Genomic DNA, 25112 nt, shown 5'->3' with positions numbered 1-25112 from the left:
GGTGGCCGACCCTTGTCTGAGCCCGGAACAGTCGGTTATTAGCGCAACCATTGTATATAGCGTCATTTAGCGTGTACCTATGGTACCAATTTCATGTATCGTCGTGTTTATTCTTATTGCTGTTCATTCTTTGCATGCCCTTTGTATTTGCGTATTAACTTAAACGTGAGTGATTCAAACAATTTGTGTATCATGTGTTTTTATTCATTGGCTCACAATTGTCGTCATTTCTTTTTAGTTATGCCATGTCAGACTGTCATAACTAGGGGCCGCTATGTTCCCGACAATTTTCACCAAATCAAACGTCATATAAAAACCGTTCAAGTCTACTGAATATTACGTCATGGAAATTCCTAAAGCATGTGCCAAAATTGCACCATCGTTCATAAGACCTGTTTGGACCTGTTTGGGCCTGTTTAAACAGGAAATATTACATCAGCTTAAACACCTGTTGGAATGACTTCATAATTGTCTTTCATTTATTGCGTCACAGTTACTTTCTACGTGAATTTGAGATATTGATATCTATTCTGGTCATTCGTAAAATGATTGTTTGAAAGTTGGCCGCACTTTTAACTGTTGGCTTAGTGCTTGCTAGCTGGACAAAGGTTCCGTCTTTTATCCAAGTAATCTGTTGTGTAGTGACAGTTTAAGTGGTGTAGGCGTTGCACCCCCTCGTTTTCGGTAGCCTCGGGCTAATTTTACAGGAATACACTGTTTGAAAAGAAGTTCAAGTGTGTGTTTCTTCGGTCATTATATGCAGACGAAAGGATCCGGGAACTTTAAGTTACAATTTTCCCACGAAGAAATTATGGTTCACCGCTGTGACCAACATCAACAAATAAATAAAAACATCATCGATCCTTGTGCGTGAGGTAACGATCGTAGCCGAGGCCGATGCCAACCCGGATCTTCAACTTCTGTAAAAGACAAAGCGAATAATTGACGTTGAATTAATGTTGACACAATTAATTGTTATAACGTTGATACAACGTAAACAACTCTCACTTTATTGTCCAACCGATCCAGTGCTTCTTGTAGCTTGGATCTTTCCTCCATGTTCGGATCTCTCCACCTCCCATCTCCATCATCGAGGGATTCCCACATCTCAACTTCCCTCTCAATCTTGTGCAACACCTCGATGACGTCATCGACAGATAGGAAGTTGCCTTGGAGATCCATCCGAACAATCTAAACACAAATTAATTATGACGCAACAATTAAACATAAACAATTTATTTATGTTGTGACTTTTTGTTTATTTATTTTATGTTTACAAGAATTGTTAGAAAATGATTAAAATTGGAAACTGGAACTTACTTTGTGAAACTTGTTGAAACTGAAAACTTACTTTGTGAAACTGAGACGTTAAAACAACGTAATGCGACGTTGAATCAACGTCTGACCATGAATCAATGTGTTGGTTATAAAAGTTAAACATGACTCACGGATCCAGGCATCGATTTGATCGCCTCCTTCCATGGAAGAAATTGATTGGAATTCATGTTGCACCAGGACAGATCAAGGAATCCAAGTCGCGTCGGCATCGACTTGATGAATGACGTCACAGCATGGAAGTCATTCTGAGTGTCGGAGGATTTCATCCATATCATCCCTCCATCAAAATGACGTCCTGCTGTGACTGTCACTTCCAAGTCGTTCCCTTCCCGCAGGATCTTTGTGATGGCGATGATGGGGCGACCATCGCGATCTAACAATGCAGGAATAATGTCAATCAATATTAGCTCGGCTAACCAGGTTGTCATCTAAAACCACAGTTTGGTTCTAAACATAAAATAATCAAACATTGAACACAAGTTGTTTACTAAAGAACAAAATATTAATTCATTTATATCACAAACAAAAATATAAACAAATTATTTTGAACAAAACTTTCAGGTTTGAGTCAAAGTTCTAATTTGAAAATAACCTGAGTAGACTTTTGTTAGCTGGTCACAAAATCACAAGTTTTGTCTTCAACGGCTTCGAAGTTTTATCAAATTAGGATAAAATACTTCGGCTAGCTTTGCAGGGGGAAACTAAACTTTTGTTAAAACATTAAACTAACCAGAGCTTGGAAATTAATATAAACTTTGATTTCTTTGTCGATAAATCTTCGAAGCAACTTTACTACTTGATCATGAAAATTTCCCCATCAGCCATTTCTTGCTACAGCTCAATCCAAGCTGATGCTTTCTTCAAACTCAGAAGACACGGACAGAAACAAACTTTAAAACATTTGTCTGATGAACCAAGCAGAATGATGACAGAATTGAAAGCTGAAACCAACTATTTCTTGCTGCAACTGAAGCAAAGCTGATCCTTTCTCTTCAACGACTGAAAACAAAATGGCTGTCATCTGCAGATTTGGGCGGGAGTTTTGTGCAACGTTGCCAAGTAAATTGAATTGGAAAAATTAATTCAATCAAAAACAGTAAATTTGTAGAGCTAAACCATTTGGAAAAAACACACAATAATTTCAGGTTTTTTCAAAACTAAATTTAAAATGACAAACAAGTTGTAAGTTGCAAAAAAAATACGCGTATACTTAAACAAAGCAAGATGAGCGTGCTGATAAACTGCAAAGTTGGCAACACTGTTAGCAACCGACACAAACTGTCGTCTGCAGCTTTGCGAGGGATTTCTGTGTGGTGTTGCCCAAATATAAAATAATATTTACCAACAAATTTAAACAGCAATTTTTACCAGAAAATTGATTGTTTGGATATTTCATTGAAGTTACCTTAAGTTAAACCATTTTTTGAAATTTCGTGTCATAACACTGAGTTTAAAGTTTCCAAGAAAAAGTTTAACGTTCTCTTATTTCAGTAGACCATAGCCCTCAGAAGGGGCGTAGGTATTGCTCTGTAGAGCAGATTAGGCTAACTGTTCATATTCATCAGAAAATTGAAGGGTTATAGTCGAAGGGTTGCCACCAGATAGGGCTACCATATGTCCTATTTTAAGAGGATTTGTCCTCTATTTTGAAGAAAAATAAACTGTCCTCCGAGGACACCCAAAAATGCTCAAATGTCCTCTTTTTTTTACATTTTCAATTTTCTTGCTCATATTTTCAACAGGATTTCATTGTTGTTTGACTTAATTGCAATTTCCAACCATTTCTGTACCAATGCAACATTCCGACTTATGGATTTTTAAAAAAAACATTGGCGTACTATTTGATCTGCTGTTCTAAACAATCTTTGACATTCACTAAAACATACTAAGTTACATTGTTTGCGATTGTCTTAAAAGCCAAATAATTATCAGCGACGAGTGCGAGTGGAACTGTAAATCTACTTGTGAGGTAATTTCCTTATTTGAGAAGATCTGATCAACCAATTTATGAAAATGAAAAATTGCACAAATTAAAAAAAAATAAGAAAATTAAAACATGGAGTAAATCACAAAGAAATAAACATTAAAAAACGCAAAAACTTGCAAAAGAGTTTGATATATTAACATTTTAAGGTTCTCACACTTTTACAATAAATTATTATTTTACCCAGATCTATTTTGTATTGATTCAGCGCTTATAAACGTTGCTGATTACCAACCTAATAGTTTGGCTAATTTGTTAAGTGAAGCAAATCGAAAAATAATCCAAGTGGTTAATGCATGACATAGGTAGCCTACAGCCTACAGTATTTCAAAATAAATCCTGGCATGGATACTTACAACCAGTAGCGTAGCCAGGAATTTTGAAAGGGGGGGTTTTGACTACCCAGCGGCGGGGGGTCTGGGGGGCCTCCCCCAGAAAATTTTGAAAAATTACTTTGAATTTGGTGCATTCTGAGAGCATTTTCAACAAAAACGTGGGTACAAATATTCCTGTAAAATGGTGCTGTCTGGTAGCATAGCAAAAGGATAAGATCATGTTTTCTTGGGCATTTTTTGGAAATAAAGCTAAGTATCTGTGTTTTCTTGTTGCTAATTCCTGGCTGAGATGTTTGGTATTGGCAAAACTCGCTCTTTTAATGCAATTTTATTTAAAACTAGGTAATTTTTTATTAGACTGAAAGCATCATTCTCAATATCGTGACGTCACACGCGTGCCAAAGGGGGGGTTGTAGCCCCCAACCCCCCCCCCCCCCCCTTGGCTACGCCACTGCTTACAACTTATGTGAGTGGAAATGAAGAATGACTTTAATCTATGATGCAGCCACAATGGTAGCCTTGGTTGGCTACAAGGAAAAAAACAGCCTTTTATAATAGGTGAGTATGTCCTTAGCATCTCATTAACAGCTGTATACAACTTCAATTATATTTCGTGCAAGTAATTTTATGATTTCGTTAAAGCTGATCCTTTTTCTGAAAAAGTTAAGGCATGGCTACCTGCAGATACTGCCTGATTTGTCACATTTTTATGACATTATCACATCACATTTTCATTTTGTCACACAAATCTAACAAATCGGCTTTCGAGAAACAAACAAACTTGTCTGTTTTTTTGCTGGAACTTTTGCTGCATACGTCTATAATTATCCAAAAAGATGTAAAAAATTCTTCATACGTAACATTCTACTTGTATTTTACTCGCTGGCGAAACGTGTCCTCTTTTTAGGCGATGAAAATATATGGTAGGCCTACCACCAGAGATGAGCAGCAACCGGAATTCCGGAGTAAAAGAATGCCGAGCTCGGCTGTTTTTTTTTTTGGAGAAACAGACATTAACTTTGTAATGTACAAACTTCCAGCAAACAACAGGATGTGGAGCCTGAAAATCCAGACTCCGATCATCTCTGGTTGCCACTCCAAAATCACGGTATGGCTTGTACGGAGGCATAGGCTAAAATGTTGAAAAATAGTTACGCTATCTTCTCGACTGTTTCAAGACTTGCTTGGTAAATAAATTGACTTTTGTTGCCTGAACTGTGACCATACTTTTCCATTTTTGTTGTATAGCTTACTTATTGTGCTTTTATGCTTACTGTGTTTATCATAGCCGTACGAGCCAGGGGGGCAGCCGCCCCCCCTGTTGTTTCAAAACGTCGCGAATTAGGGCAAAATCTTGCAATAATTAGAGCAAAAATTGCTATATGAAAAGTTCAAAATTGCATGAATTAAGAAAAACTACAAATTAATATCTTTCACCTATCAAACTAAGTACGGTACAGCCTCTTATTTGCACAAGAAATGTGCCGCAAAATTTTCATTTGGCACACCCGTATTGATGTATTGTATTGGATGGTGATCAAACTGTAGTACGAAATGCATTTAACCAACTGCATCATGCCAATTTGGGCAGCCACCAAAATATGTCTCCAATACTTTTGTGAAACTGCCCAAATCAAAACACAAAGTTTGCTATATAGCTAATTTTATTAATTTTCACAAATGCATCGTGTTGATTTGGGCAGCTGAAAACATGACATTATCTGATGAAACTGATTAGTCTGTTTATGCAACTGCCCAAATTAGCGTGAGGCAGTTTCCCCAAAATGAACAAATACATTAATTTTTCCCATTTACATAACTGTATCGTTTAGATTTGGCAACAAAAATACGAAATTATCTGATCACAGTCTATTTATAAAACTGCCCAAATTGGCATTGATGCAGTTGCCTCGGCATCAAAATTTACAAAGTCTTTAATTTTTTTCATAACATTCATAAATGCATCATATTGGTTTGGGCAACTACAAAATATGAATTTATGTAAATCTGGTGAATACTTTTATAAAACAATTCGGGTGGAGAGGTTACAATACTTTTTCAACCATAAACGGACATAGCTAAGCAACACCACAACATTTAACAAAAAAATGTTATACTGTACCTGTTAAATGTAATGTTAATGTTGTGGTGTTGCTTAGCTTTGTTTGGTTACTTTTATAAAACTACCCAAATTAAAATGATGCAGTTGCGCCCCAAACTAAAAAAAATAAATATTTAGTTTGTATATGCAACTGTGTCATATTAATTTCACCAACATTTAAAATGCTACTGCTGAAATATATAATACTCCTAAATGTTACTCCTACCTATCATACCAAAGTGCAGAAGCATCGAGCAATGCACAAGCAAGGTATATTCAAAGATGAATTCAGTTGTTCTATCTTGATTGCTTTGGTAAGAAATTCTAGCTAGCCGGTGATCTTGTTATGTTAGTTTTTCACTGTTATCATGCACCGCATACATTATATTTGGGCAGTTTCTATAAAAGCGCGCAGATTTGAGCAAATTTACGTTCTGCCCCCCAAAATGGTTTGGTCTCGTACGGCTATGGTGTTTATACTTGTATCTAATATTTGTTGTTTTAACTTTTGTTTCCGAACCTGGCTTATTTATTCACTTGATGATTTTACAGTATTTGCTTTTAACTTGAGATTTGACCACTTTTAAAATAAAACCACTCAAAAAGCAAAGTAATATTGAGTTTCAGTGCCTTGAATATAGGCTACCCTGAAATTGGTGAAACATTTTAGCAAAGAAAACTGTGTTGACCACAGGTAAAAACATTTCCTTACTTGCAGCAACTTCTCGAGTTTTCTTGTACAGCTCTGAAATAAATACTTTCCGCTTTTGCAATTTTTCACCTGAAAAATATTACATTCTAATGAAAATTACGGCTTGCCATCATCACCTCTGCTGATGCACAGTCACACCATTGTCAAACAGCACATTATCTTTATTAATGAATCATTTTAAGTTCAGAAAATAATTTGTTTACTGAAATTTTTATCTATTAGTAACTTAAATCATTAATTAATTAACCAACAATCTTGGTGTGAAAATGAACTTTTCAGCGTTCTAAGTGAAGAAATAAAGTAGCCTGTGTTTTAAGTTACTTCAAATGGTGTTGTTAAAGTCCTAATTTACCGCACAAATGTTAAGTATTCTACAGCATACTTTACCTGGTGAAGATAGTCGGGTTTGCTGGGAAGGTTTTTGGCGTGGTAAAGCAACGGATTTTTCTGAAGGTAACTGGATCGTTGAAAAATCTATAAAAATGCAAACAGGTTTGCAATCGTTAAACTATAGATTTTAAATGTTACTCAAAGATTACTTTATGAAGTTTATTAACCCTCCAACCCAGGGTTAGACAGACAATTGATTGCCAGCGTAGTCTCATAGTTGTTAACACGTGCTGTGATTAACTGGGCAATACAATTTTTTTCAATGCTTGCTTCGTTTCACTGTATAACATATTTTTTACGATTTTGTAGTTTCCTCTAATTTTAAGTCTTTTTTTTTCTGCGCAAAACTGTATATTTTTAACCCTGTTAGTATTTACGTGAGCAATACATAGCCTAACTTGTTATTTTTTAAAAGGTTTAACAAGCGCTAGATGTACAGCCAAAAGTGTTTGCAAATTTATTTTATGTCCTTGCTGAATGCCGTATTTAAGAAACACAAAAAGCTAAACAAATTTTATGCGTTAAAATCTTAAATTTTTTCATCATTGTAACTATAGAAATACAAATCAAGGATAAAAATGGAAAATGAGAAACAGTGAGCTCTTTGCAACAATGATTTTTTTATCATTCGTAAAGTTACCATTTCCTGTGCTTGGACCCAGCAAAAGACCGGATAGAAATTGTACAACAATGGACCAATGATCATTGAGCAGATTGTTTTGGACGAAGGAAGCGAACTCTCTTGCTGGCATGTGATGACAAAGATACAAAGCTGAGAAGTACTCCTGGAAGGTTTGATGTGTGAAATACAATTGTTGATTACCTTCCAGCAGAGGACATTTTTTGTTGGATCCTAATAAAGGTACCACAAAATCCTGAACTTCGTTGATGGTGAGATTCTTTTGTCTAAGAGTTCTAGCATCAATAAGTACTGTACCCTCTTTTGTCGCTTTATAGGCGATTGCAGACAATTTCATAACAATTTCATCCGACAAAGAACCTGTATTGTCAGACGCTTTAAGATGTTTAAGCACAGAATAAAACACTTTGGTCATTGTGGAAATGCACTTCACTTGTCCAGATGAACCCAATGAAGCCCTGACATAAAGTTGTAACATAAGTGGGTTGTGGCATAATGATTCTAGCTGGGGAGCCTTACTGGTTAAGGATTCCCAGAGTTCGTTGGCTTTACTCTGGTTATTTATTAAAGCATTAAACAATTTTCTCATATCTGAAGAGTTTAAATCACGAAGAAAGAAAATAAGATTTGGTCTGCAGTTTTTAGGAACGGAAAGCATCGCGTGTGGACGAGAAGTGAAGATGAGGTGGCAGTGAAGTAGAAATTGTCCTTGGCAAAGGCATGAAACTAGTTCCTGAGAAGTAAGAGAGCTGTTGATGTTGCATTTCTTTACAGTTTTCATGATACTCCATTCCACTTGATCAAATCCGTCAAGAATGATACAAAGTTTTTTTGGATTGTTTTTGATCCATTCAAAAGCAGAAGTAGCTTCGTTATGGTTTAAGTTATAGTTGTTATCTCCCAATAAAAATTGTTTCAAAGTGAATGTGTCTTCATCACAGTCGCTCATGTTCATGAAAAGTTTCCTTAAAACAACAAGATCACCACATTGACAAAGATGCCTAGCCAGGCGCTTGGACAGAATAGTTTTCCCTGCCCCAGGATATCCAATTACTGACACAAAATCGTTCTTTTGAACATCCGAAACTAATTTATCAAAGTCAACTTTTTCGTCAGATTTTGTTAGTTTAAATTCATGGGTTTTAGGATCATATTTGTTGTCATCGGGAACAAGATTTCCTTCGTAAAATTGAACCAAAAAAAGTTCAGCACACACTTCTGGCAAACCATCCGATGAGACGTTAAAATGGCACAGGTCGACGTCATATTCAGGATCATACAGCTTGAGGGTTGTTTCTTTCAGCTTTTCTATTCCGATGTTTGAGCCTAAAAAATAAAAAATAAAATTTGTTAAATTTTTGCATTAAAAAGTAGCAAACGTGGATCCAGACGTTTTTCAATTGTTTCTTGCAGTTTTTCCCGCACATCTTTACAGAAGTATTAACTGCGAAAAAAATATTCAAAATCAAAAAATATATATATAACTGAAAATGTATTGTAAGAAAACACATCTACATTAGTATTCACCTTTTGTTAAGTTTACTAGCAGCTTATTAAAACCTATCTTTATGAACCATAAGATAAATAAAAGATGCGCTCACACTACACAGCATGCAACGCTTTCTACCCAGAGACATCCACTTCATCTGGTCCAGAATGCTTACAGATGAAGTGCGTGCTGCAAATGTATGAATGGTTTTGACACAAGGGACATAAAAAACGTCCTCATAAAATTGCAAAATATCCCCCCCTTTTTCCATTTCCACATTGTGTCAACCCCCTTTCCTCCTTGTCCGTGCGGAAAACACTAATGATATATCATATAAACATGTTCTCATAAAATTGCAAAATATCCCCTCCTCCTTCCATTTCCACATTGTGTCAACTCCCTTTCCTCCTTGTCCGTGCGGACAACATTACGATATCTCCGAAGTGTAAGTGGCCATGGTAGTTCTATCAACTTGTATTGCTTGCTTGAGACTATACAATATACTACTTTAACTGGAGTGGTGGTTTAGAAACCTTCTGTAGTCAACAATTTCTGATCCTCACAAAGTGCAAAGCTGAAAAAGCTTTATATAAAATTGGATTATTATACCACACTTTTCTTTTCTTTACCACACTCTCTTTCGACTGCATGCAATACATGTTGGCCTAATCTAGTCATCTTCGCCTATGACATATAGAACATATACGTGGCTTCAATATTTTTGCTGATGTTACAGGCAGGACTGTGGAGTCGAAAGGACTTTGACGTGTCCGGAGTCGGAGTTGTTAAAAAAGACCAACTTTATACAAAACGATTTACAATAAAATTTCAAGTCGCCGTTGCAATTTCTATCACAAATTAAGTGAAATCAACTTTTTTGAAAATGAAAAAAAATCTGGCAACCTTCATAAATCTGGCAACAGTGAGGTCGGAGTGGGCGAGTTACAAACCAAGGAGTCGGGATCGTATATTTTTCGCCCGACTCCACAACTCTGGTTACCGGGTTAAACAATATTTCTAAATACGCCCCTGCTGCTTTTGGAGCCAAACTTCATGGCATCAATCGGTTATACTGGCTGAACTAAGAACATAAAGTCCATGTGAGATATGGACTACAAGGTACGGTGCCGGTAGGAAACGGCCTCCCAAAACTTTTTCCAGTTAGATCTCTAAGATCCACAACAAGAGTCATTATCACCAACTATTTCCAGGAGATACTGACTGTGATAACATGGTTTTCTGCTCATTTCTAATCTGTTGCTGGAGGCTTGAGGCAATTTGCAATCCCCCCAACTTCCCCTTGACTGAGGGAAGGTGGGGGGGTCTTTGGGGACTGGACGGACGTTTTTTATAGACAGCTCCTAATGGTGAAGCTTAAATTAAGATTCGTTTGAACCTACTTTGTCGATGCGAGGTAAGAGAAGATGCAGAAGTTGATCTGGGTGTTGTTTGCTCATAATGCTCATTGTGAGAAGTTGCTTCCAATGTACCTGTATTAACATGTGATCAAAGTTAATTAATGAAACTGAAATTATATTATCTGCGACGGTTGAATAACATTATGCTTCTTTATAATCAGTGGAATCTACAAATTTTACAATGATTTGACATCTGCAGTTGCTGAATCTATGTAAAAACTCCAATCAGCAAAACCTGTTGTTTTTACATTAATTCAACGTCCGCAGACGCTGAATTAATGCAAAATTCTAATCAGCACAATCCGTTACTTTTACATTGATTTAACATCAGGTTCTTATGTTGAGTAGTGACAATTATTTTTCACCCAATCCTGATATCAAAGATGTTTAGTATAAAATGAAGGCGTAAAACAATGTCATTTCTATATTCAGAAGCAGTAACGGACAGTAACACTAACACTGATTCAACAAGATTGAGATTTCAAATCAACTTTTGTCAGACAGATAGTTCAGTTCAGTTGTTTTTATTTCTGACCATCATATCAACACAATACACGTCAACATAGCAAAGGTCGAGAAAAAGGGTAGAAGCGACAAAACGCAAACGTTAAAACGTGCTTGAGACCGAAGTAAGTTATTGATTTGAAAGAAATTTGGCACGGTCGCAACACCTTCAGAAAAATTTAAGATATAAAAGGAAAATAAAAAAAGAAAATGTTACAAAAAAAATAAATAAACAACATATATTTAGGCTATAGCTTTATTAGCCCACATAGCTTTAGCTGATAGATTTGTATGGACAGTTGCTATGAAGATCGGCCATGGTGCGTTATCAAGAGTGCTGATGGTCGTAAGGGGAACATGTCTTGATGCGTTTAGCTCATAGCAAAGAAGAGCAAGGCAGGCAAAGAAAACCCCACAAAGAAATCCTACCACGGGCAAAGCCATTTCAAGCGCAACTCACCATACGCCTTGCACAGATATCATATTAACAGTGGCTCAGTAGTTGCCACTAATTGTTCAGACGCAGCAGGGGAGCTAGAAACAAATTCATTGTAGTTTCAAGGGAGTAAATGTTGTATAAATAAGAGAAAATGAACAATGCTTGCGACCACCTTCCATCCTTAGATTCGCCGATTTACAAACAAAACCGGTTAATTATTTTATTGTGTCAAAATGACGGCTATCTAGATTTGGTTGTGACGCTATCTGACCAAACAATTCAATTTCTAAATTTGAAACAAAAAGCTTTAACAAAAACTTCTACTGTAATTTATCCAATCGAAAGTGACCAAGCACGTGACCAAGCGCCTCCCAGGATCCGCTACTGCACACAGCAGATTATCTAATACACTTTCAAAATAGATATCTTGTAATTACTGATTTTATTCAGTTAATATGATTTCTGCTCCTCAGGTCAATTGATTATCATTCAACATTTGACCAACTTGGTCCTTCTATGGTTAATCATTCAACATAAACGATTAGCCTACAGTGTTTAAGCTTTCTTGCTTTAAAATTTCACTTCCATACAAGCAGTGCTGTATTCGTAAAAAAAGCACAGGGTATACTGTCAAATTTGCCAAAGTGATAAATAATAGGCTACACCACTTGCAAAATTATAATATTTATTTTACCATAACATGATCGAATTATCAACATCAAAATTGGACGAGAGGTACAAAATTGTTTATTTTTCTATGATTATATTCCAACTGGGTTTTTTTTTTGATCATTTATCGGTCATTGACCGATTTTTTAGCAAATCGTCAGAAAAAAATATATACTCAATTCGGTCAAAATATCCGAAAAAATATATGACCAAAAATGATCGAAATAAATAAAAAATTATCGAATTTTTTCAAGTCATTTCGGACAAATGACCGAAGAGTCTCAGCGAAAAAAAAACGGCATTCCAAACAGCCTGCCGAGAGGAATCTATATCTTTATCCCCTTTACAAATTTGAGATCTAGTATCCTTAGCTGATCGGTGGTTTAGCAGCCAAGATCTTACATATTTTTAGCGGTAAATTGAGCCACAGGTGGTTCATTGCAATTAATAAACATCGAACAGCTCACATTATCAATAAGCAAAGATGCTCTTAAACCTGTGATAATATTGCTCATTAAACTGAAACCACGTTCACGTTATGCTGTGGAACAAGGTAAACTTGAAATAGCTGTCAAAAGAGGCTTCAAATCATTGAGCACAATTTTAACTTTTTCACTAAAGTCTCTTAATCCTTGGATTGATTGCATTTCGTAATTGTCAAAGTGTCTACAAGTTGTTCTCACCTCTGCTTTTCCATGACGCAAATTTTTTCCTATCATTTTTTCAGGTTTCAAGTTAGCAATATCAACCAGTAGCTGACCAGTGAACACTGTCAGGGGTCCTCAAAGGGTTAAGTACGGTAGTTAGTTAGTAGTTGTCAAGAATCAGTAAGGATAGCAATGATAGCATAGGCACTCGCTTTGGAAAACCAGAGGGTATACTGTAGTTGCTCGAAAAAGCAGAGACTATACTGCGTATACAGCCGTATACCCTCGAATACAGCACTGCATACAAGTCAACTCCTAATGCAGCAAAGCTTTGACAGATTTGTAGTCCACTCAGGTTCATACAGTACATTGTACAATCACTGACAAACATAATGGCATTTAAACATTGAATCAACATCAAACCGCGCGATACCAATTAAGCCTCAACGCGTTTGATAAAGAAAATTACTTATTCTTTAAGATTTTATTTTATTTATTTAAATTTAACATAGCATCGTTTGTGAAAGAAAAGTGAATTCCGGCGCCTTATCGTGAGTCAAACCTTTGTGGATCCAGTTTTGAGTTTGAATAGTGTCAGAAATTCATTTTTAATTTATTTTCTAGCCACCAGATAAAAGATAAAAAAAAAGGTGATTGTTTTATTTTACAATCTAATGATCCAAGTTTGTAAATATGAAAATTTTAATTTGGTTTAATGCAATCTTTAAGTTAGTAAACGTAATGTAACAATTTAATTAACACAGAGTTAGCTTACAATCTATATATTCATTGTATTTCTATGTTTTTATAAACCGGAATGGCCCGTTTCGGCTAGTCCGATTCGGCTGGTCCGATTCGGCTAGTCCGATTCGGCTAGTTCCCTATTCGGGTACAGTCTTTCTCGGCTAGTTCCCTATTCGCCAAATTTTTGAAAATCCAACCATAATACTTCTGTGATACAACAAAATCCTTCCGTAAATCTAACTAACTGCAGCCGAATCGGACTAGCCGAATAGGACCAGCCGAATCGGACCAGCCGAATCGGACCAGCCGAATCGGACTAGCCGAATAGTAGCAGACCCTTATAAACAGCAGCAAGACGTGGGTTAGTTGATTGGTATGAAATAGGCGACATTACGATTATACATTTGGTGTTAAAAAATCAGTAATACTCGTTAGCAAGCAAGAGAATGACAGAACGCCTTCCTAGAGATTTGTGATATTACGGTAGTTTGATTTATAGCCTAACTATAAAACTGGCTGAAAAAATTAAGTTTTTATCCCCAATCGTAGACTCAAATAAATCGAAAAACAAAGTTATGTGTGCGACAGTAGAGCGAGCGAGGGAAGAATTGTAGGAAGACATCAATCCACTACTCTTTAGAAGAATCAAAAACTATCTTCAAGTAAAGAATTGCAAGGTGGCTATGGTTACTATGTAGCACAAGTTTATTGCATGTTTGTTGGAAAAAGTGTCGCTTCACATTTGAGTTTTTCTGGTTTGACGTTTCATATTTCACGCTTGTAAGTCTTCCTAAAAAGTCGGCTGATTATTTCGTCAACCACAAAGGTTTATGGAATAGCAGCATCTGTTCGAAAGGGAGCATGAGAGTTTGAACAAATGTTGAGTAAAAAAAATGTTTTAAAGAAAAGAAAAAAAAGATTAAAAAGCATTGATCCAACAAGATTGAAATCGCTTGTTCAGCCGCATGATATTGCACTGACTCTCGTGAAATTAGATTTATTTGTATTGATAATATTTCGAATTTATGCTTTTGGAAATAATCTGCTAAAAGCCGAGAGGGCTATTGTTAGATTTTATGTGACTGTGCATAGTTTATCTCGGAAAATTCATTGTTGTTAAGGTTATAAGTGGCTATGCATCGTTGTGCGAATACAGATACAGTAGTTAGTGTTAATACATAGGCTACAAAAGTAAATTATAATATAAAAGATATTCTTTGCAAAACATGTCTCAGGAAAAAAAAATCTCACCTGGCGGATGATGGTGGTGGATTACGGTATAAGATCGATTGTCTATTGGATTCTGAACAACCATTCCAGCTGAAAGTATGCTGTTTTCAACTTGTCCTACATGAATTGATGGTCCAGAAGACAAACCACTGCCAGATGCCACTGAGAGTTCCTGAAAAATACGAGTTTGGAAGAAACTGTTTAAACAGTTGAAAACATATCAGCAGTTAAAAAAATAGCCAATCAAAAACAAAATTATCAAACTCATCCAGTTTTTCCATGTAGGATATAAAAATTCAATCTTTGTGATGGCACAAAGCAATTTCTCAAAACAACCACATAGGCTACTGTAAAGGGTTTGGAATAAGTCACAAGGGAGCCGTGGGGCCACATTGTAAAAACCACAACATCGAGCGGCCACCGCTAACTGCAAAATTATTATCCAAAAAACACAGACATTGTATTTATTTAGCGAGCAACGATTTGTTGCTGATGTTGATTGTTGACTCACCTCAGCATTTCTACTCTGAGTTTGGCCTTCCACGTTGTGAATCTCCATAGTATCTGGAAATTAAACAATGTACAGTAGACAACAGGTATGAACATTTTCAAGGTTTGTCCACCCCATTAGCTCAGCGCCCGGTGTTGTGTACGATAAAATGCAAGATCAAGCTGCGGCGGTTCCAGGCCCGTAACCAGCCGGGAGCCAGGGGGGCCTCGCCCTCCCCTGGCAAAATACCAATATTCTCGAGCAACAGCTACAATTATAATGATTTTGCCCATTTTCCCGTTGCAGAGCTCCAACCTAGGCCCAATTAACTACAATTGTTTTGTTTAGTTAACAGCTAAGAATTAAGATGATTAAACAATTTCGCCCCCCTCCCACCCCCTCTTTTGGCAACCTCAACATGTTCAATTCAACCAAGGCCAACACGTGCTAGGTTGGTAGAAACATTGTCAGAAACTGTGCAAAATGAAAATGTTTGGGAAAGAATGATAACCTAACAAAGAGGAAATGGTTTTCCAGCAGGCCTACAAACCGGTACAAATTAGGCTATTTGATATCAGCTGTCGCTATTCTCGGTACCATAGCCTACCTAATTCTAAGGGTCGGTGATAACCAGTTTGTGCAGTGATAAACCAAATTTGTGCAGAGATAAATCGCAAAATGTGCAGTGGTAAAGTAAGTAGTTTTTGAAGACAACTCTTACAAAATATAAACCCGTAATCTTTTAAGCAGTGTTTATTTTTTCTCTTAAATCCAATCAGTGTAAATAAATTTTGTTTCTAGTTTTCTGATCTGTGAAGTGTTCAACCTTGCAGAAGATATTGCTACATTTGGATCTAGCACTGCCCTTTGTGAGTGTGGATTCTCAGTGTTAACAAAGGTTGACGCTCCCACTAGACGGAGCATGTTACAACCAAGACAGGTAAACTTGGTACTTATGGCCTTTGAACATTCTGTATCGAAATCTATCGATTTAGACTTGTTTGTGAGACGGTTTGCATCCAAACATCCGCGACTGCAATTGCAATAGACTAGCTCATGGGTGTATAGGCGGAATGTAATCATATATATTAAAATCCTCGGCACTAGCTTCTTTGAGCCAGTTAAACTTTTTGCTTATAACAAGTACCGCTATTTATACAACAAGTCAACAATTGCTGTGTTATGTTGGTCATTGTAATATGGTTGCCGTGATTTAACTAGCGGATAAAATAAGAGACCAGTGTTGGTCTTAACACTAATCTGATATATTGCAATTTTTGTGGATAACGGTATCTAAGAGGTTAAAATGCCAAAATCATTCAAATTTTTTCGGCCCTCCCTAACAAAAAGTTGGCCCCCCATGCTCTGCGGTCTGGCTACGGCCCTGGCCGGTTCAGTTCTAGGGGTGTGCGCTTGAGCAACAAATTTAAAGACTGCTCTCATTCAGCGGCACCTAATAAACGGAATAGGATGGATGGATGGTCATTTTATTTTTGTTTGGATGCGAAACGCCGAAACACACATAAAACAAAAACTGACAGTGTGCATCCAATGAGAGAGTGCGAAAGACCGTAGCTTTCGTAAAGTAATATTTCAAAGGCACCAACAATTGGTAACTTCACTCTGTCAATTTCGGTAATCAAGCTTGCATCAGTGGTTCAAAGCCTCTACAACAGTGGTTCCCAACTTGGGGTTCGCGGACCCCTTGGGGGTCCGTGAGAAAGCATTTGGGGGTCTGTGATTACCTTGATGAAAGCGAAAAGCGATCTTCTTATTTTTATTTCTCTCTTTAAATGCAAATGTGTCAAGCTCAAGCCCGCAAGAATAAACTGTACTGGTACCGTATGCATTAAAATAAATCTATGCTGCTACCTACAGTGTGTACATTGACCTTAAACTACATCTACCACAATGCATCTACTACCGTAAATCTTACCTTTGCGAGGCAGGATTCTCAGCTCTTGTTACAATAAAAACTAAACATCGAAATCGCCTGGACGTTGAAGATGACATGCGTGTTGCATTGTCAAAAACTCAATCTCAGTTCAGTCGTTTAGTTCAGGCAAGGCAATAACAGCCCTCTCATTAAATTTGTTTACCTTGAAAAAGTTTCGTCATGGCACTTTGGGTCACCTTAATATTCAAATACTGCTGACATTTCTTGAACAATTCATTCATTTTCTTATTTGAGCAACTGTTTAACCTTATATTTGCCGCATGAGTCATAGCAGCAATGCAATATGACACAGTACAGTTGAGTAGCATAGCAACAGTGGGCAAATTGCGGCTCGTCAGCATCAATTTTGTGGCTCTTGTATTGAATCGTAATATTACAAAAAAATTAAGATTATACTTTATAAATATGTAGTGTATTATAAATATCTCGAGCTGTCAACCAAGCAGTGGCGTACCTAGGGTATGGCAGGCATGGCTCGAGCCATGGGCGCCACATTGACAGGGGTGCGAAAATCATTTGGTAAAAATTAAAATTTGTTACTTCCACTTTCTTCAAAATTTAATTTGCACCCAATACAATACAAGATCAAAAAGGAGTCTCTCTTTTACTGTAGCCATTGTTAAACAATGGAATTGTGACGTTGCAAAAGCAAAATTGTGCCTCTCCTGGTTCATTTTGCGTTCAGTACGCAACAATTGGAAGTTTCATAAAGTCGCTAAGCAGCGATTAGATGAATCTTAGAAGTAGCACCAGAATTTACTTATTCATTTTTATAAGAATTTATAACTTTGTAAAATCAAAACATTGTGCAACCTTGACAAATGCACGCTTGGAAGAATTAATTCGCACAGCATTGACAATTTATCGTTCAAATTTTCAGAGATTAGCGAGTCAAGCACAAAACTGATATGGATAAACAATCATTGTTTTTATTGCTGTTTTGTTATTTTGTGTCAACTAGTTTTGCGGCTCGCCGGTGTTTATAGTTTATCCGCAAGCGGCTCTTTGAACAACTTTGCCCACCCCAGGTCAATTGTATGTTAATTGAGTTGCAGGCAAAATTTAGGTAGGGGTCCGCAGAATTAATAATTTGTCTAAAGGGGTCCGTGACAACAAAAAGGTTGGGAACCACTGCTCTACAAGTATGCGAAACTGCCAGGAATACCCTATGAAGGTTTTGTCAGTCCGATGATAAAGATTCAAACCAACAACAAAAGCGACTAAGGGGGGATACAATAAAGAGAGATGCCTTGTTTGGCAACAATTTTTCAATTTTAATTTTAGCACTTGATGCATGCAACAGAATATTGTTAGACCCTTGGTATATATATATTTTTAATTTTTCAAATACTTTAATTACAATGCAAACTGTGCTCAAATAAGTTCATTTTACGTAACTACCTTTCTTTACAACAGCTCAAAAATCCCGGTAATTCTAGAGTTAAATTTGGCGCCTACACAAATTGATGCTAGAATCACAGTGGTTCAATTTTTTTGTTCTCATGCAGTAAAATGCAGCAACACATTTCAAAATGTGATATTTATGTGTAAAATGTCAAAAAAGTCATGAATATCAAAGTAGTCTAATCTACGTATCATAGAAAACCTCCAAGCAAACTTACCAGGATTGGTTGACAAGTCACCTTCATCCACCAATTCATTATTCGGAACAACTGTTCTGGTTTGTTTGTGAGACATTTTGTATTTAGTTTAAGAAACTTGACAAAAGAACAGGTTAAAACTAAGTATCTGTAGTTGATGCTGCAAAACGCAAATGTAATTGATTTTAATGGTGCTTTCCTCAAGAAAAACATGGCGAATCAAGCAATGATCAAATTCCAATGAGCAAGCTAACATAAACCATTATCTTCAATAATAGTTTCCACTGACCATTATTAATTTTCTTTTTTTTTTTGGCGAAAAGCCACCTTGTCAACAAATGATGCAATCTCATCCACGCGGGATTGTTCCAACTCAAACTTATTTTCATCACCAAGACTACAAACAGCGCAGTTTAATTCGGTTATTTTGTTTTGACTTTCATTTGAATACAACCCAGACCTCAAGCTCGTCATTTGTGCAGAGAAGTGCTGAGCAACTCACGTTGTATAGCGGAATGGTCACGTGAGCAAATCGTAAACAGAAAAAAATGGAAACTTCTTTGTGAGAAACAAGCAAACCTCCAGCAACAAGCGATTTAGTTGATTGCATTACATCGTTGGCAAATGTTGAATCAACGCAAATAAAAATATTAAGGTTTTGCTTGATAAAAAGTCAACTGCTTACTATTGAGAACAAATCAGTGATAAACGACAAGGGATGGTGCCTGCAGAATGTAGTTGACATATAAAATTTATAAAACAATATAAAGTTTTAAGCCATGTTTTAGAAAATGAATTTTCATCGCATATCGTTATTATTGAACGGAAATCAGTGATAAAGAGTAAAGGATTGTTGACTGTGGTGTACTAGTCTTTAGAGAACAAAGGAGTTGACACAACAATTGACGCAGTTCGTACGAGGGCTGATAGCGGAATGGATTGTTGAGGGTGGCTGCTCGACTAGAAGACCTTCCAGGTCACTTCGCAGCCACCCGTTGCAGTATCCACACATAATACATTTTACGTTATCGTTTGTTTTATCCAATTTTGTTGAATATGTGTGTTTATACTCGCAACAAATAAAATGTCAATCAATGATACACTTCATACAACACTCCTAGTCTTTGTTTATATATAAAAGAATAGTATGCTCCTGTTTGGTGTCGCAATACTCACTGCCGCAACATTGATCCCGGCCAATAGCCTTGTGTCTTTGATTCCCTCACGGGAGAAATTTCGAGCTTGCCTCGTGTGCAACCATCATCACTAGTGACACAAGTTCCAGCAAATACATCTCGTTTCATTGCATTGTTGTTTTGCATTCACATACTTGGGATGCATTCTTGATATATTGCAGCTCGCTGCTTACATTGTACAACCACATACTACATCAGATTTGCGTTGTGTGTCCTTACATTAACCCAGGCCTTGGCATTGCTTGTGATTGTGGAAGATAATTTACAAATTGTAGCCCAATGTTAAGATTATTATCTGCTTTAGATATTCAGCAAAAGCATACTTGAACAAACAACTAAAGGAGGTAACCCAGCAAACATTGATTGCTGGGCCAGCGTTGGCTATATGCTGGGTATGTTGGCACAAGGCTGGCAATTTTGTCCAACATTTTGCCAACATTGCCAACATTACGCCAACAATTTCAATACTTCTTATTATGCGTTCAAAAAGGTCTTAAAGATTTTATTTCAGGTTTATTTGTTTTAAACTTGAAAAATACTAACACAAACCTCTTTTCATGTGGTATTGCTTCAAAACACAGTTGTGTGATTGGCTAACATCGGTCAGAAGCATTGCCAGCGTTGTGCCAATTCATAACAATTCGGTGTTTTCTTCAAAATTATGCAAATGTATACCATCATTTTGCTACAATTTTACATTTTTATAATAGGCTATCAATGCTGTTATTATTTTCTGATACCGTACAAGTATACTATGCATACTTAAGACCAGCGTTGGTCAGAAGGGTAGCCAACAGTTTGCCAACAAAGTAGTTTCATTTTAGTTTGTTTATGCCAAACTGAGCAGAGGTCTAGAAAAAGGCAGGAGCAACAAAACGCGAACGCGATAACGTGCTTGATACCCAAACAGTTTAAAGGGGACCTGAAATAAAAAATTAAAATTTTTTTGGTGATTCTTTAGTGTTTAAGTATTATATTTTTCGAAAAAATTTTTTGATATGCTCTTTTGTTTGGGAGATATAACCAAATGAAAATTGGCCACCTGATGGCGCTATGTGTCTTGTGACGTCATCGGCTGGCAACCAAGTAAACAGCTTCATGCATTTGCCTTAGAAACGTCGCATAGGTCATTGTATATTGAGCATAAACAAGATGTCTGAAACAAGACAAGGATTTTTCTTTGAACCAAAAAGACGGCGACTTGACAGCGAAGAACATCATTCTGATTCGTGCTCTGACAACACCAGTTCAGACAGCAGTCGGATGGAAAATTTGCATTGAAAAAATTGCAGGAAAATAATTTGCTTGAACCAAGTGGTTTATATCAACTAAAAGTAGCCTATGTATTCAGAGTTGCCTAATATGCCTTTGCCTACCCTGCCAATGTTTTACTGTCTTACTGACCTGTTTCAAAGTCTTGTTGTTTTCTCGCTTTGCTATTCGATCCAAACGCCCGATCGTACTCACAGACCTGTACCTAGGTCGATCGAGTTTTGTGGGTACTGTTTTGACAGTGGCTTTCACATATCTTGAAAAATCAAAGACAGAAGAAACAGCTTCAGGGATGAGCAGGTGTTTGGACTTGGTGCCTTGTAGCTCTGCCTGTAGATCGCGTTAATAATCGCTGGCCAGAAAATGATTGCTGCACACACGGCAGTGCTTGTTTACAGGTGGGTTTTTGAGTTTCATTGCTGAGATCCATTTCTTCAGCTTGTCGTCATTATTCAGAGGTAAACGATGAAAGATTTGACGATTTCCCGGTTAGTACAACCGAGAGCCATACAAGTAGCCACCATTTTAAGGGTGTAAAAACTCCCTTAGCACAAAATTGTTCGCTGTTTCGGTAGCCTACGCGATTTGTTCCTTGTGTTTGTACGCAAAACAATAGACCTTGGATGCCGCTTTGCCAGCCAATGACGTCATCAAAATTTTTGACCAATCAGAATCATTCAATTCAAAAAAGGTTTTTTTAGGTTTTTTAATTAATGGTAACACAAAAAATAAAAAAATTGTTGAAAAACGTTTTATTTCAGAAAGATCTACAAATACAAAAGCTATGTATTTTCGTTGCAGTGCACCTTTAAACTTTCCATTAGCCCTACACGTTTCCACAAAATAAACAATTGCAACGTCGGCTATATGCTGGCTGTGAGGGCACAAGATTGGCAATTATGTCCAACATGTTGCCAACAATACGCCATCAGTTTCAATAACTTATTTCTTATTATGCGTTCAAAAAGGTCTCAAAGATTTTATTTAAGGTTTATTTGTTTTAATCTTTAAAACTACTAACACAAACTTCTTTTCATGTGGTATTGCTTCAAAACACAGTTGTGTGGTTGGCTAACATCGGTCAAAAGCATTGCCCGCATTGTGCCAATTCATAACAATTTCGGTGTTTTCTTTAAAATTATGCAATGTAGGCTATACCATCATTTTGCTACAATTTTACATTTTTATAATAGGCTATCAATGCTGTTATTGTTTTTATAATACCGTACAAGTATACTATGAATATTTAAGACCAGCGTTGGTCAGAAGTGTAGCCAACGGTTTGCCAACAAAGTAGTTTCATTTCAGTTTGTTTATGCCAAACTGAGCAGAGGTCTAGAAAAAGGTAGGAGCAACAGAAACGCGAACGTGATTCCGTGCTTGATACTGAAACAGTTTAAGTTTCCATTTGCCCTACGCGTTTCCACAAAATAAACAATTGCAATGTCGGCTATATGCTGGATGTGAGGGCACAAGCTTGGCAATTATGTCCAACATGTTGCCAACAATTCGCCATCAGTTTCAATAACTTATTTCTTATCATGCGTTCAAAAAGGTCTCAAAGATTTTATTTCAGGTTTATTTGTTTTAATCTTTAAAATTACTAACACAAACCTCTTTTCATGTGGTATTGCTTCAAAACACAATTGTGTGGTTGGCTAACATCGGTCAGAAGCATTGCCCGCGTTGTGCCAATTCATAACAATTTCGGTGTTTTCTTTAAAATTATGCAAATGTATACCATGATTTTGCTACAATTTTACATTTTTATAATAGGCTATCAATGCTGTTATTATTTTCTGATACCGTACAAGTATACTATGAATATTTAAGACCAGGGTTGGTCAGAAGTGTAGCCAACAGTTTGCCAAGTTTGTTTATGCCAAACTGAGCAGAGGTCTAGAAAAAGGCAGGAGCAACAAAACGCGAACGCGATAACGTGTTTGATACCGAACCAGTTTAAAGTTTCCATTCGCCCTACACGTTTCTACAAAATAAACAATTGCAACATTGGCTACTTCATTTCAGCTTCACTTGATTTATTCTTTGAAAATATTAATAGCCAACAATAAAATGACTCTTTAATTAAATGACTCAAGTGGATTAGTGGAAAAACACAGTTTCTTTAGCATACCGTATTCTTGTACCAACAACGCCATGATAAAAATTGTTTGTTCATATTCAATTGCTTCAGATAATTTAGAGCAATAAATGTCTTGTGATTCAGAGGACACTTCCAGAAAGTTTAGGCTTTGGCGCCTCCAATACCCAACTAGCATAATCCGTTCTTTTTACATTGATTCAACGTCTGCTGACGTTGGTAAGGTAACTAACAAGCGATAAACTTAAAAACGTGGTTGCTAATTCAAGTTGCCAGGTCTTCATTTTTTTCTTGTGTTCAACAAAAACTTTTTTAATTTTCAAGTTTAACTATACTAAAATGTGTTGTAATATTTTTGAAAACATTTTTTCAGGACTAACCTCAAAATTTGCGTGCAGTTCAAGAAAATTTAAAACAACTTGTAAGCTTAATCGAATTCACTTGTTGATGTTTGGTAGCGCTCGACACAGCAGCATGATTGTGGTGATCATGTGATCATTGATCAGTGCATAGAACAATACTGCAGGCACAATAATTGTTGTGAAAACTCCATTATGACGTCACTACTTAAACTTTGACTGGGCAATATGACGCGTTGAAGTGAAATAGGCAGCAAAGCTTTAGAATGCGGCGTTGTGTTATATCAACTTGAGGTGATGCAATTTAGCAGAAGAACTTGTTTTTTTTTATGAAGGAAGACAAAAAGCGCTAAGAGGAATTTTCGCTTCTTGCATCGAAAATACAAAAAATCGAATTTAATTGAGATATTACGGCCGAAAGAAGTTTTAGAAATGATCAAAATGAAACTACAGGAATGACTTACGACAACGTTTATGAAAACCTGGTAAGTGAATGTCTTTTATTCATTGAATCTGAAATAATTGTGTAAAGTCGTTTTTGTCACTAGGCTACGTTTACACAATTTAAAGAAAGTTATAAAACTCAATTTAGAGAAAGTTATAAAACTCAATGACCAATGGAAAACTTTCATATGAAATATTCTCGTGACAAATTTAGTGCCAGTGCTCCTAGATGAGAGCTAAGAAGATATCAGCAAAGTAGCAGAGCTTGTGATGTCTCACAACATGTGTAGGGTTTTGCTCAATCTTTGATTTTGCTGCTCCGGCAGTGTTTGCCTGACTGCTTGAATGTGTTTGTATTTTTATGTCGTGTGGATAGGTCTGTGATGGTTGTAGAGTATTTGCAAATGTAGCTTTCATTGCCGTCAACTGAATAATAATAATAATAACATGTTTTATTTTGCGCCCATTGCGACAACATAGCCTACAGTAGCCTACACTGCGACCTACATACGCAACACAACAGACGACTGGAATCCCAAAATAAACTTTAAACGTTGGCTGTCATTTGTAACAGTCGAAAATTTCTGTAACAAGTGCTGAAGCTTTTTAAAGTTCATACAGTAGGCGACACATGGCTTCAAGAGTTGCTTTTCACGACCACTTAGTTCGTACGTTCTCTATTGAACTGCTATCATAGTCAGTAGGCAAGTTGCTGCGCTATTAGATATGCTACTAGAGTTGTAACATGGATTGTCACAAAAAACGTTAAAACAACAAGCTAGTTTTTGCAAAAGCACTTTCTTAAACTTTAACATAAAGTTTATCCTCTTGAAGATTAAACTGTGTCTTTACAGTAAGATGGGGGTTCACTCCCTCCTCTCTCAATGACACATTTAATCCAAACAATATTGTGAGCGGTCAAGCGAACAACCAGGTGAGTTGGCGGTTGAGCCACAGAGCTGAGCGCATACGAAGCGCATGTGCAACTCCAGAAAAACATCAGTTTAACGTAAATCGTGAACATGAAGCTGCGTTGTGATAAGTTGGCTGCA

The 25112-nt window shown here is 36.7% G+C and overlaps 1 protein-coding gene across 1 annotated transcript in view; it reads right to left on the bottom strand.

The window, feature by feature from the left end:
• Positions 1-281: 281 nt before the first annotated feature.
• LOC145773987 (uncharacterized) overlaps positions 282-25112 on the bottom strand; it is a 59319-nt gene continuing 34488 nt past the window's right edge. Inside the window, exon 10 of the mRNA XM_082585116.1 lies at positions 282-920. Within this exon, the coding sequence (XP_082441242.1) occupies positions 855-920 (66 nt within the window). The 3' untranslated portion in view covers positions 282-854. The remainder of the gene's footprint in view (positions 921-25112) is intronic.

Source organism: Aplidium turbinatum, chromosome 7, assembly GCF_918807975.1.
Source record: "Aplidium turbinatum chromosome 7, kaAplTurb1.1, whole genome shotgun sequence".
Classification (NCBI taxonomy): Eukaryota; Metazoa; Chordata; class Ascidiacea; order Aplousobranchia; family Polyclinidae; genus Aplidium; species Aplidium turbinatum.
This window is presented reverse-complemented; position numbering and strand designations above follow the sequence as displayed.